The 14,093-nt window shown below is 34.5% G+C and overlaps 1 protein-coding gene across 1 annotated transcript; it reads right to left on the bottom strand.

Moving 5' to 3' along the window:
• Nucleotides 1-744: 744 nt before the first annotated feature.
• On the bottom strand, nt 745-10,337 carry LOC115982283 (methyl-CpG-binding domain-containing protein 11-like). Its single transcript, XM_031104846.1, has 3 exons — nt 10,017-10,337; nt 1,929-2,079; nt 745-1,817 (listed from the first exon to the last, which is right to left on the bottom strand). Exons 1-3 carry the CDS (start codon nt 10,101-10,103, stop codon nt 1,075-1,077), a joined length of 981 nt encoding a protein of 326 aa, XP_030960706.1. The 5' UTR covers nt 10,104-10,337; the 3' UTR covers nt 745-1,074.
• Between the last annotated feature and the right edge of the window lie 3,756 nt (nt 10,338-14,093).

Here is a 14,093-nt window from a genome sequence, read left to right as displayed (position 1 = left end):
CACTGGACAATTAAACAAATAGAAAAGAATTTCGTTTACAAAAGATTAATTCCAAGCAGTCATTTGAATTTTTTTACAGGAATTTAGAGAGACATTATATCTAAATAATGCATAATTGGAATAAGAATTTTGGTGATCACTTCTCACTATTTCCAAAATTCTGTCTATTGTTTAGTTCAAATTGATTTTCTCAAAAATACAAATTAAAGACAAAAGTATCTAAAGATTTACCCTTTGGTGGTTACACCTTGAGATGAGGGAAAAAAAATGATTGTTCAAGACCCAACTTGTCCCATGATCAATAACCTCACTTTTTGACTCTCGATCCTTTGCCCTCGGATACTTGTACATTGGGGTAAGGAACCTCTTATAAACGTCCTAGGCATACCTCTAAAATGCAACTTATGTAAAAACTTCTTTTGACCGACAGTCCAAATACACAATATATCACTTTCCTTTTTGACAATTATCATATTGATCATCCGTACAGACCTAAAATTATCAAACTTCATTAGTACTAAAGCCTAAGTTAAACATGTTGCGGTGTTCCATTGCCTTACTCTCCACTGCATCAAAATTCCAACATACTGCTTAAGCCTACGTTGCTATGCTCTAAATTGAACCCCAGTCAAGACTCGGCATTCAGCTCAGGTACATTGCAGACAGCAGCCTGCTCTCAATTACGATTTAGCTCAGGTAATTCACATTCTCGCACGATGCAATTTCAAATTTATGCTCCAATAATGCTCACAAATGGAATAGTACTTTATCTTTCATTTAACAAGATCATGTTTATCAGTCAATAAGCTGAGAAAAAACCTAGTACTGATCTGAGTACCAAATGTCAGAGTTAGATGCATGAATTGGGAAAAATAAGTATTAGAAGAGACCTAATGCAATTGATGGCGATGACGCTGAGGACATCCACAGCATATCAACACCACCTAATTGCCGTATGACATCCTAATTTTAATTGCAGTACAACACACCATTATCAGTAAAATAACCTAAATGAAACAAGAAAAATAGGAAGAGAATCTATAATTTGAGAATTTAAGCCTACAAACAGACTTTTCAACAGTTAACTTGAGACGCCTTGGGCCCATGGGATGTCTCCTCACAACTCACCGGATGGTTTTTTATGGGATTTGACCCATCTACGCTCTCCTGAATGCTACTGTTATTAGCTTTGGTTTCTGCCACACCGACCAGATTCTCAGCAAGAGAGTCCTCTTTTCCTTCTTTGTCCATCTCACACTCCTTTTCAACCTTCCCATCTGCTGCAGAAACTTGTGAGGGTGGTGCTTCAGGCTCTGATGGCAGCTTATTAGCCTCCTCTTTATTTTCCTTGGTCACTGGTGCCAGCTGTGAGTCAAACTTGATCTCTTCTTCCTTTGCATCAGAAGTAGTCTTCTTTTCAGCTTCCTGATTTTCCAATTTAGCCGAAGCTTCAGGCTCTGTCAGTTTTTTCTCAGCTTCCTCCGACCCTGGAGTTGGCAGTGAGTTATTCACAACCTCTTCTTCCTTCGCATCAGAAGTCTTATCAGCAGCTGTCTTGTTCTCTACTTTTTCAATATCCATTTCATCGACTTTTTCCTCAGCTTTAGGTTCAGTGTCTTTTTCCCCCACATCCTCTTTACCTTTCAGCTCCACTTCCTCATTTGCTTCCCCAGCTGCAGCATCTAATTTCTCTTCACCATTATCATCCTTCTCTTTTGCTCCCTTCTTAGCACTCCTTTTCTTAGGAGGTTCAGCTTCTGGCGATTCTGTTGCTTTTGATTTCTGACTTATTCTTGAAGAACGCCTTGGAGTTCCACCTGTTGGCACAGAACACAAGAGGTTTTTACTATGTCTAAGGCTTTTGTTCAACACAACACACATCATGCAAGCAAGTATGCCACACACACACACACACAACACACAGGAACCTGTGCTCCAGTCAAACTCAGAACTAGAATGGCCTCCAGGGTGAGATTTGAGATACTGATCTAATTGTCTTTTGCTCTTGATCTCTTCACCTGTAGGTGAAACAAAAACTACCTCATTCCTCCTTGGTGTCCCACTCTTCTTTGGATTAAACTGTAAGCACAGGAAAAGATTCTTAGAACCAAAAGAGTCCCAAAATAATAAAGCATACCAAACAATCCAACATTGACATACAAAACTATAAAGTAGTATCAAAGAAACCATAAATTAAGCAATGTCAGTCATCACCTCCTAAAGCATGTAGGGCCAACTACACCATATCAGCAACATACCGTCATAAATTGAGTGTTTATCAACAAAAAAATTGTGCATCGAATGAAAAGTGAAACATAAAAAGCCCTTTCTGTGTTATTAGTAAAGCCTAAATGCCCTGCAATCTTTCTAAAGTGCTAACAAGCAAGAAAACGGATGCACTAATGCTTTTTTTCTTCAAAATTTCAAGGGAGCTTTGAAAATCAATATAAATGGGAGGGAAAATAAATAAATAAAACAACTCTCTTGATGACAAGTAATAGGATCATTGCCATGAATGATTACAAAACAAATCATTTCTAGCCTGCCAGAAATAACCAGAAGAGACAACAAAATTGTAATATCCAGCCAAAGCCTTAAGGGATGCAATTGCTTTCCTTCCAAGCTGACCAATTATACGAAATGCAAAAATGGCAAATAATAATAACAACAACAATTTCTTATTTTGCTAAATTTGCACACCAAGCATCTTCCTACATTTATACGTCCAGATCATACGATGATCTACACTAAATCAACATGAAGTAAGCAAAAAAAGACTAATAAACAAGATAGTCCGTGTTACCCTTAGCCACTGATTGAAAAGAATAATTCTAATCATGGAACTATATAGCAGAGCTTGAGAAACTAGAATGAGTCAATCTCTGCACATGATCCTACTGATCCAATTTGTTAGTTTTCATCCAAATACCTCCAATGTGAGATCATCTATTTAGAGTTTCCCTATCTTTGGCTGTGCAAATGTAGAAAGAGGAGAGGAAAGAGCAGAAGTAATTAAACACAAAACTAAAATATGCACTCATATTCTTTATTCCTCTCAAACCTACCCAACGAAAGGTTATGATATATAGAATATCAATAACAGACAACTGCAAAAACTAACAATTCCAGCCAAGTTACAATACATAACAAACAAGAACGTCTAAGAAATGCTATCAATAATTCTGAATTATTTGACCACTGCCCTAAAAATACAACTTCCACAATAAGTCTATAATGAAAAGGCAATATGCATGATGTTTCATAACTCAAACCTCTACCCAGAACTAAAGTAAGGATCACAAAATACCACTACATTGGAAAGAGGCTCACTAAAACCATGTTGAACTCAAAGAATCTCCCATGGAGCCAACAATAATGATTCTTGCACATTCAGAGAAATTCACATCAATAAATTGAACTATCCAGAGGGAATCTCAATTTTCACAAAACAAGGTGGATCTATGGAAGCATGGACACTGGCACAACACGGGGCATGGCATTTGTTAAAAAATTAGGACACGATATGGCAGGGATACAACAATTAATTAATTAATTGATATTTATTTTATATATATTTTTGGGCAAAATTTATGTTTATTTTAGGTTTTAAAAATAGGTAAAAGCCATTGAAATATTTGAAAACAAATATAAAATTAAATTAAAAGCAGTAATAGACAGCAAAGAAATTCAATGATTCCCATAAAATGATGTTTAAAGTAAAAATTAAGATTTAAAATAAATAACAATCAAAATTATTCAATTTACTAATAACAGACAATTTTTCAATAGTCATTTTACCTACATATCATTCAATTACAGATTTATGTAAAAAAATTACAAGTGAATGATAAACATAATAACTTTATATGTATATTTTATAACAATTAATAAGAAAAATAAACAAACAAATGACTCAGTCCCTGCCACTACATTGTTTCTTCTTCTAAAATAAAAACAAAAGGAGTCTCAATAATTCTGCTTCCAGAATAGAACAAAAAGAAATAGAGTTTGCTTCTAGAATAAAAACAAAAAAGAAACAGTGTTTGAGAGAGAGAGAATCATATTATAACCGATAGGTCACCTTGCCATTGCGCTAATTGCCAAAGAGGCGTGATGGCACTACTGATAGATCACCAGTCATCAACCCAATCGCTAATCTAAGGCTGGCAAGCCGCAAGGCATGTGATGTGAAGGGAGAAAGAGAGAGAGAACGAGGCGATTGTGAAGATCTGTGAGAAAAGTAGAGATCTTGTGTTGTTTAACCTTCAAGGGATGGTGGGGATCTTGCAAATCTCTGTTATATTCTTTTCTTTTCTTTTCTTTTCTTTTTTAGCCCAGTCATGTCTCTACCATATATATATATTGCCGGACACTTAACAGACACATGCAGCAGTGTCAGTGGTGTGTCCATGTCTGACACGGGCACGCAGCCCATTTTGCTGAGCCCGTGCTTCCTAGGATGCAGCAACCTATTTCATTTTTCAACAATTAGTTGACATAACCCATTATATGAAACTCTCAACGTACATGAGGCATGTCAATTGCCATAAGATGAGGGAAAATCCCCAGCAAAGTGACAAATCATCCCATCATTCTATTTATGTAAAGAACCCTCTAGTAGTACTCTATCAAAATTTGTCATGAAAGTCCTTGAAAGCACCTATTTTTTTGACAGGTAATCCACAAACCACCTTCTTTATCAACAAATTCCCAAAAGAAAATTACTTATATATAAGACATGAAAAACACGTTCTCAAGATCTAACTCGCTTTATTATGTAAACCAAAGGAGATCCAAAGGTTAGAGGTAGTGACCATCTTTTTTCAATGACTACATTAATTCATGATATAATATCCCTACAACAGAAAAAATTACTTATACAATTACAAGACACAAACCTTTGAAACATAAACACTTTTCCTGGCATAGAAGAGGGGGGGGGGGGGGGAGGGGTTGAGGGGAACAGTTGACAACTACTCTTTCCAACTGTAATGCATTTTCTTGAACCTTTCTCCGTCCTATTGTCTTTTGAACTACTGTTCTTCAAATCTTGTCCAAAAGTCCTGTGAGGCTCTTATTTGCGATTTGAAGGAACCAAACATGAGCCATTGTGCCAAAGCATAAGAGCTATACTTGCTTTCATTCGGTCATAGATTATGAAGTAAGGACAAAGGTAGCAAGCCAGCCGCTGAAAATGGACCCAATCACGAACTTACCGTGATCATATATGATTAGCACTCAACAAGAAAACCATCAATCAAGCTTTGTACATGCAAGAAATGATGATCCGGATAACAATAAAGTTGGCACTAGGGGTTGCTAGGAGTTGACAGGTTAGTTGGAATGGACACTAAACCAAGAGAAATAGCATTCATCATAAACTTGTTTACATAGGAGTACAATAGTACACATATATAGACTATTAGGACCAAACCCTAATTCTAATTGACTTAGAAACAAAAATGATTAAATTACAAAAATACCCTTGCCTTTCAGAAATCAAATATAATACTAATATCATAATTAACTACTAATACCTAAAATAAATTCTAATTGGCCAATAAAAATACAATTGATTCCTAAAATAATATTTATTTGCCCATTCTGCATCATTATCCCCTAGCTAGAGAAAACTCGTACTCAATTTTTGAAGTGTTGAAGGATAAGAATTATGGCATGTGACACTAACACTAACTCTTGAATAACCTTTGACAACATTACAAACAGATAAGCCTTGCATTCCGTCACATCATTAAATTCGTATGATGTGGAATCGGCATTGCAAAAGTTACAACCTTATCTTGAGCCACAGAAAGCACAATTGTATCAAACTCCTCCATTCATACTTTTTATCTTCATGCACAATAGAAGGTGGATCAAACTCACTTTCATTAAATGAGTACCCCCTAGCTTCTTGTTGCACTTTAGTTGGACTTTCTCCTCATCATGCAACAAGAAATCAATGTTCTCTTTTTGTTTAGCCTCTAAAAGAAGTTTTTCTTGTTGCAAAAACATTGAAACATCTGTTGGCACTACTACTTATCTTTCAACACAAGATTTTGGTAGTTCAACATTATCGTCTCTCATATGCAAAGCGTTACCTTCGAGAGTATTTGGCAGCCTTTGAATGGAAGACTCCATGCATCCTAGTCAAGCCATCTAGTATATCAATAACTTCTCAACCAATGATGACAAACCTTGAACGACTTTCAATAGATTTTCTAGAGTTTGTGTCAAGGTAAACCAAGTTGGAGTGGTTTAGGACTAGAAATTATGCGAACACTCATCTTATCTTCTTCAAATTGTGCTATTGACTATATATTTTGTGCCTATATTGCTTCTTCAATCTATAAAAATTATCCTGATGAGATTGGGGTAAATATTTCTTTCAATAGGATTGGACTATATATTCCTCTATAAGTTTTTCTTTCATTCTTTCCCCATCAGTAATGGCAAGCTTGTACAATCTAAAGCAAAACTTCTCAATATCGTTCCAATAAACCACAGCTCCACCAATGAGTGTCATCGTTGCAGACCTTACTTCCTTATTATCTGGTAAACCTACTTGTTCAAAAAAATTGGTCCATCTCATGAAACCAATTTTTCAAAATCTATGGGTCTTGACAATAATCAGCTTGCCTCTAATATTACCATGGCTCACAAGAATATTTTCTCAACAAATAATTGTAACAGGAACCTAACTTAGGCTGCTGACTGAGCTGTCACTGGCCATGGACTTGCTTTGTTCTGTGCCCAACATCTATGGGCTTCAAATAGGTGTGAACTTATAGTTGTTTTGGACCTTGCAAAAGTATGGAACTAATGAAATTAACTATTCTTGCACATGTGGGCTGATGGAATTTACACATTGACCCCATAAAATAAGTCTTCAGTGGATGAATCAGCAACTACATCTACACTACATGGGCAATGCCAGCATGCTCATCATTTCCAAAGTTGTCATCAAACACTTCCTCCACTGGTACTAAATAAATTTGGAACTAAAGGCCTGCTAATTATTTCCTACTGTAAGATGAACTTTTAGGGAGGCAAACCATTACTTACATTGATTTTCTAACTCAAAGCTTGCTAATTATTTTCTACAGTAAGATAGACTATTAGGGGAACAAACCTTTTTTGCAAATATACTCATTGATTTTTAAAATTAGCACAAGATAATCTACATGCTATTCCATTTCATGTCCAGGCATTGTCAACTATTTCTATTAGCAATTTCACACACTCTAATCCTGCTAGCATAAAATTTCATTTCCTCGTATCAAAGATAATCTGCATTCTACTCCATATATGCTTAATTTGTTCTTCCAAGTCCAATCCACATTAAATCTCTTCTATTCATCAAATGCACCATATTGACTTCCACCATGCAACTAACAAAAACATTCCAGTTCGCAATCCCAATTTGCCAAGATTTTTTTCATACAGAAAACTTTATGAACTTTGTTCTCCACATTCATAATTATAGTGAGCTTAAAAAATAAAAAATTTACAGAGAACAACTTAACAAGTTGAGCAACAAAGAATAGAATCTACCACCCCCCCCCCCCAAAAAAAAAATTGAAATCAAATTGATACTTACAAAAAAAAACAAAAAACAAAAACAATACCTCTGAAATCAAGATTGTTGCTATAATGTTGGCATCAAAGTTTGTTGCTATAATGTGATATATATCACATTTTGTCCAGCTAATTCCATAACAAAAACATGTCATTAGATCAAATACACAACTACTCAAAATTGACCCCAAAAAATGTAAAAGATCAAAATCATCCAACCAGGGACAGAGCTACATTAATTCATAGGGAGGCCATGCCACCCATCTTATCTTATTCCCATCCAAATTATGAAAATCCTGAGTCTACCACTAACAACAGCCATGTGTCTAACCATGGTACTTCAGCAAGAACTTCCTGATGGCAGCTCAAACTGCAAGCACTTGCAAAATACTTGTAATGCCTTCTATTATCAAGTTATCAATTGCTTAAAACAATTTACAGTTTTTTTAGTGATCTTAAAAGGTGATGAGAGAGGGAGAGCACCAGGAGATACTCTTTTTAACACACACACACACCCCAAAAAAACAATAAACATCTTAAAAAATAACAATAATACATTGTATTGTCAAATCTTGACATAAACATCTTAAAAAATACATTGAATGGAAATTGGAAGCATGGACTAATCTAGACAGAGGAAAAAAAAAATTGAACACACACCATATACTGATCAAACAATTAATTCTATGATATAACAGAAACAAATGAACATCCGCATGGTAGCAAAGATAGAGTCCAGAATTGCTCTTTAATAACATATAAAAGTTCATGTCTGAGGCAAGTGGTATTCAGTATCAGACAAAACCTTGACTGTTAGCTATATGCATCAGCTGAAATAGCGATAAACTACCATAAAACCCAACAGTAATGAGCTCTTCTACCATATTAATACCATTACCAATACTAAAACTCAAAACTATGATCACTGAAGCAGGGGCGGAGCTACATGTTAGGGTGGGGGGGCCATGTTTTTGAAAATTCCTTTTTACTATATAGAAATATTTAATATTTTAATAATTAGCATTCAAAAATGGGACTTGGTCCCCCCAAATATTTGAGTTGGAATGTTCTTAAAAAAATTGTTCAATTTGTCTAGTAGTTATAGAGAACGTATTGTTTCTTAAAATCATTTTTTATGGTAAAATGTGTTTTCATATTTCTTACAGTTTTGGATCATTTATGTCTTTGAACACTTCATTATTTCAATTGAAATGTTTTTAGTTACAATGGTAGACAATTTGGTAACTTATATTGAAAATGAAAACTTTAAGGATTTCACTATGGAAGATAGTGAAAGATTAATTTAATTCCATTATGAAAGATACTAATTTCTATGTATGTGTCTAGATGCATGTGTTTGTGTATGTGTATGAAAATCTGTATAGACTAATAAATTAGCAACACAAATTGCCCCCCCCAAAACAAAAATTTATGGCTCTGCCCCTACACTGAAGTTGAAGTGAATTCTTTGTGGGCCCAATACCATTAATCATAAGAGCAGTATGCATAATAAAATTCTTTAGTTTTAGACCATAACAGTGAATTGTCCCGCATTACAGCTAGACCCGCTTGTATTTTTTATTTTATTTTATTTCCACCCTAATTTAAAAGCCATTAAATGAAATTAATTCAATGTCCAGCCACGCACGTAGTTACTAAAGATGGACTTGCCGGCCTGGATTTGAGACTACTAATAGAAAAATCAACAGTGTTTCTTTTTAAGGAAACTTCCATTTTAGTGAAATTTTATTTAATGGGAAAAGTTAAATAATGCCCTTTTTTCTTTTTCTTTTTTTGAGATAAACTAATGCCCTAAGGGCATTGGTTTAGAAAAATTTTATAAAAACTTTCCTAAAATAGTCTATTACTAAATGCCCTAAGGGCACTTGATAACTGGACCCTGAATCGATTTACGAGCTGACACTTCAGAAGTCAAAATTTCTACAATTTCAATAAATTAAAGCTCCATAAAAGCATAATTAAGGAAATTTCAAGGAAGCAACTAGGAAAACATAATGAAGACACTCAAACCTAATAACTCAAAATATAAAGTAACAGAGAAAATTAATTGCGTAATTAATTAAAAATTTAAAACAGAAAAAAAAAAAAAAAATCAACACCAACGTTCAAAAAAAGAATTGTTTAATTATTCAGTTATTTCTAGCCCTAAATAACAGAGTAGAGAAAAGAATCACTAGGAACGTTCAAAAAAGCCACGAGAATTCAAAGAATAACGTGAAAAACCACAATTCCCGAACGCAGAGCTAGAACTTCACACAAAAAATTGGCAGAAAATTCAGAAAACTCAACCGAATTATGCAAGTTAGCAAGTTCGTAAGAGCGAGATAGAGAGACAGCAAATTAGGGCACAAAGGAAAAAACAAAAATCAAAGAGAAAGAGAGAGAGAGAGAAAGAGAGAGAAGCAGAGTGACCGAACCAGCTTCTTCCAGCCTTCTGGAGCAGGGAGCTCGACCGGAACGGCGTCGTTGTGATTCTCCACCGCGTTCGCTTCGCCACTCGCCATTGTCTTTCTCTCTCTCTCTCTCTCTCTCTCTTCGAGCACTCTTTCGCTTTCCCGCTCACCAAATTTCTCTCTCTCTCGCTCTGACTGAGTTCGAAAAAAAGAGAAAAGAAAACGCGAAAATGAAAATTCGTGACGAGATATGTGTATTTATAGGTGAGGCGTGTTTATCTCTCGCTTTCTCCGTTTCTGTCTCTTATTATCTCTCTCTCTCTCTCTCTCTCTCTCTCTCTATATTTTGTTCAGATATGGGGTGCGAAATGGCGGTATCTGGACTTGACGAAATGTATGAAGTGGATTTGATTAGTTGTGGGTTACGTCCGTTATTAACTGTTTTTGATATAGTGTTCGAATCCGCCACGTATCTAGGATCTTGCCTTGCCTGCCTTTTTTTTTTCTTTTTCTTTTTTTTCTACTTGTGCGGTTAGGTGGGCCAAGGCACGTGTTTGTCGAATATTGAGTAATTCTAACCTGCAAATATTTTGACACCCCTCCTTCATTTTTTTTTTTTTTTTTTGGAAGGCCTCCTTCATTCTTTTAAAACAAAGATTTATAAACTCTTTTATATGGATTTGTATCTAATTTTAGAATAACAATCTAAGATTACAATTTTGATCTATGCTTGTTTATTTTTTTCTTTTTAATTTAATATATTTGTTTATACATAGTTTTTTTTTTTTTTTTTTTTTAATTTTAACAAATAGGATAAAGAGATTTGATTTTTGGAGAATCTAATTTATGTTCGATTAAAGGTGGTGATGAATTTGATCACAATTAAGACATAGACCAACCAAAGCTAATTAAAATATGAAAAATACTAGATGAGCCACCAAGGGTTGCTGGTGAAGAATTCTTGGATGCCTAAATTAGCAAGGGTTTCTAACATAATAATATAGAAAACATGCATACTTTGAGATTAAGGGCCTGATTGATAGGAGAATTTTTGTTTTTGTTTTCAAAATAGTATAAAAACAATTTTCAAAAAATTGAATTTGAAACTAGTTTTCAAATAATGATTTTTATATTATACATGTTTGGCTCCCACTTTTAAGAAAAATTTTCAAAATACTAAAAACAAAAAATAATTGTTTGGGTGACCATTTCTATTTTTGAGATTTAAAAAAAAAAAAATTTACAAAAAAGTAACATATAAAATCTGTAGATTACTTTTTTTTTTTTTTTTTTTTTGTGGATAATGATAAGGAAATAGATCTCATCATGTACCTTTTTTTTTTTTTTTTAATGATAAGTTTCAAATTTGAAGTGTGGAAATTCTTTTTGTGATATAGATAAGTTCCTTAATTTAAGAGATAAAAGAGCTTGGACAAATATGTGGGGTCCACTATGTTCAATTTATTTACAACTATATCATTAAAAACATTTTTTGAATCCTGAAAACACACCCTTAGCCGTTTTCAAAATCCTATTTTAAATCGGAAAATAGGATACTATTTTTTAAAAACTGTATTTAGAAAATATTAGCCAAACAATAAACTCAAGTGTAGGACTCACCATTTTATGGATTACAAAAATATATATATATATATATATATATATATTTAAATACTCTTACCAAACAGGCTCTAAGTATTTGCTTATACATTTTCCTTTATTGATTACCATTCACTTATTTCCCTTAAGATGAGAATTAATAATGCATATACTATTTTTGGTTTTTCAAAAATTCCTCTAGTTCATGTCAACAGCAGCAACAAAATGCCCACAAACCCATTTGAAATCAATCTTAAAACCTTAAATCAAACCTACACAATAGTAGCAACAAAATTCCAACAAACTCATTTGAAATCAAAACCAAAACCTAAATCAAAACCCACAAACAACAACAAAATCCCTATTTCCCAAACCCACACAAACCCATTTCAAATCAACCCCAAACCCTAAATCAAAACCACAAAATAGCAATAGCAAAATCCCTATTTTCTAAACACACAAAAACCCATTTTAAAATCAACCCCAAACCCTAAATCAAAACCCACACAATAGCCATATCAACAAATGAAACAAGGGAAATTTCATAGAGATAAGGAGAAAGATATTAGAGTCGGCAATGAGAGAGAGAGAGAGAGAGAGAGAGAGATGAATCCAGTGGTGGCTAGAGGTGGGTGGCTCATGGTGGTAGAGAAATGGAGAGAGGATGAACACCAGAGAGCTTTTTTTTTTTTTTTTTTTTTCCTTAGAGAAATGGAGAGGATTTGGAGAGAGAGAGAGAGAGAGAGAGAGAGAGAGAGTGTGTGTGTGTGTGTTTTTATCAATTAAGTATGGTCAAATTATGGGTCCCACGCTTTTCTAAATATTTACAAAAGTGCCATTAAGCAATGTTGTTTGAAAACTAAAAACTGATAAGATGAGTTTTTTAAATTTAGTGTTTAAACACCCTAAAATGAGAAAAGTAACTCAAACACTCCTATAAACAACGTTATGTCTTTTTTGGGCTTACAATTTTCAGTATTTAAACACTAAAAACTATTGTTTAGAATCACCAACCAAAGATGCGCTAAGCTACCATCTCATCATTATTGAGTTACTAGTTGGACAAGGTTGAGGTACCACATAGCACTATACCTATCAGTTACCCCCAATGACAGATCAAGCTACCAACCTGCCACATATGCTTAGGCTCAGGAATCTATCATTTTCACTTATGACAGTTACTTTTTTTTTTTTTTCTAGGAAATTGTACATGTGTATTAAATGTATATATGGCTTCCTTTGGGGGAGATCTACTAAAGTCTTTAAATATCCGCTTGTTGTTTAGGAAAGGTTATTAGACAGGTGGTTTGGGGATTTGGAGGATTGAGCTGTTTAACCAAGCTTTGCTTAGGAAGTGGCTATGGCGCTTTGGGAATGAAGTCACCCATTTATGGTGTCAGGTTATTGCTGCCACCAAATATGGGGAAGCTAGAGGGGGTTGGTGCACTAGAGTTGTTAGAGGGACGCATGGTTGTGGGATGTGGAAGAACATTAGGAAAGGTGTAGAGAGTTTCTTTGGTCATGTGGTGTATGTGGTTGGAGAGGGTATTCGTATTCAATTTTGGTACGACCCTCGGAGTAGTCCTTTTTCTTTGAAAGATTTGTATCTAGATTTGTTTGCCTGTGTTGTGGTTCAAGAAGCTCAAATTTCTGATTTGATTTTTACTGCACTAGATGGGGGAGGTAGGAGCTGGATCTTACTCTTTAGTCATACCTTTCAAGACTGGGAATTATAGAGAGTTTACACTTTTTTGAGCACATTTACTCATAAATACCAAGGGGGAGGGTGATGACATTCTGATTTAGCAGTTAACTTGAAGTGGTGTTTTTGATGTGCGCCCATTTTATAATTCATTATTGGACACTCCTATTTCTTTCCTTTGGAAGAGCATTTGGTGTGTTAAGGTGCCTAAAATGGTGTCTTTCTTTTTATGGACAATTGCTAGGGGTGCATGGGATTCTTACAATAGATAACCTTGTTAAAAGGAACTTGCAAATTTTAATCGGTGTTGCCTATGTCTTTGTAATGAGGAAATAGTGGATCATCTTTTACTCCATTGTAAGTTTGCTCGTGCTCTATGGAGTGAAATCTTTCTTGTGTCTGTTGTACAATGGGTCATGCTGAATACAATTGTTTCTCTCCTATTTGCCCGGAGGAATTGGTTGGGAACATTTTCTTCAAATATTTGGAATATGGTACCGACATGTCTTACGTGGTTAGTCTGGGAGGTACGCAGTTCCCAAACATTTGACTTGTAGATCTGTTGAAGTCTTTGCTAGCTAAGACTTTGTTTAAGTGCTCTTGTATTTGGAGTATTACACATAGTATTTCCATGTTTGATTTTCCCTTTGATTTGTTTGTATTTGTCTCAAGTGCAGTGGGTTTATTATTGTAAACACATTGTATTTTTCTTATCAATAAAACTTTTATTACCTATAAAAAATTAAATGTTTATATGGCACGTCTCTTTTATTGGATGGTTACCGACATTTCTTCTTCCT

This window comes from Quercus lobata, chromosome 1, assembly GCF_001633185.2.
Source record: "Quercus lobata isolate SW786 chromosome 1, ValleyOak3.0 Primary Assembly, whole genome shotgun sequence".
Taxonomy (NCBI): domain Eukaryota; kingdom Viridiplantae; phylum Streptophyta; class Magnoliopsida; order Fagales; family Fagaceae; genus Quercus; species Quercus lobata.
The sequence above is the reverse complement of the archived record's forward strand: the minus strand, read 5'-3'. Positions and strand labels throughout refer to the sequence as shown.

Bases quoted from the DNA above. Each gene is read 5' to 3' on its own strand.
- LOC115982283 (XM_031104846.1), bottom strand. From the start codon at position 10,103: ATGGCGAGTGGCGAAGCGAACGCGGTGGAGAATCACAACGACGCCGTT. The intron at 2,080-10,016 runs GTTCGGTCACTC...CTGTGCTTACAG, and splicing joins CAGAAGGCTGGAAGAAGCTG to TTTAATCCAAAGAAGAGTGG. The intron at 1,818-1,928 runs GTTCCTGTGTGT...CTGTGCCAACAG, and splicing joins TGAGTTTGACTGGAGCACAG to GTGGAACTCCAAGGCGTTCT.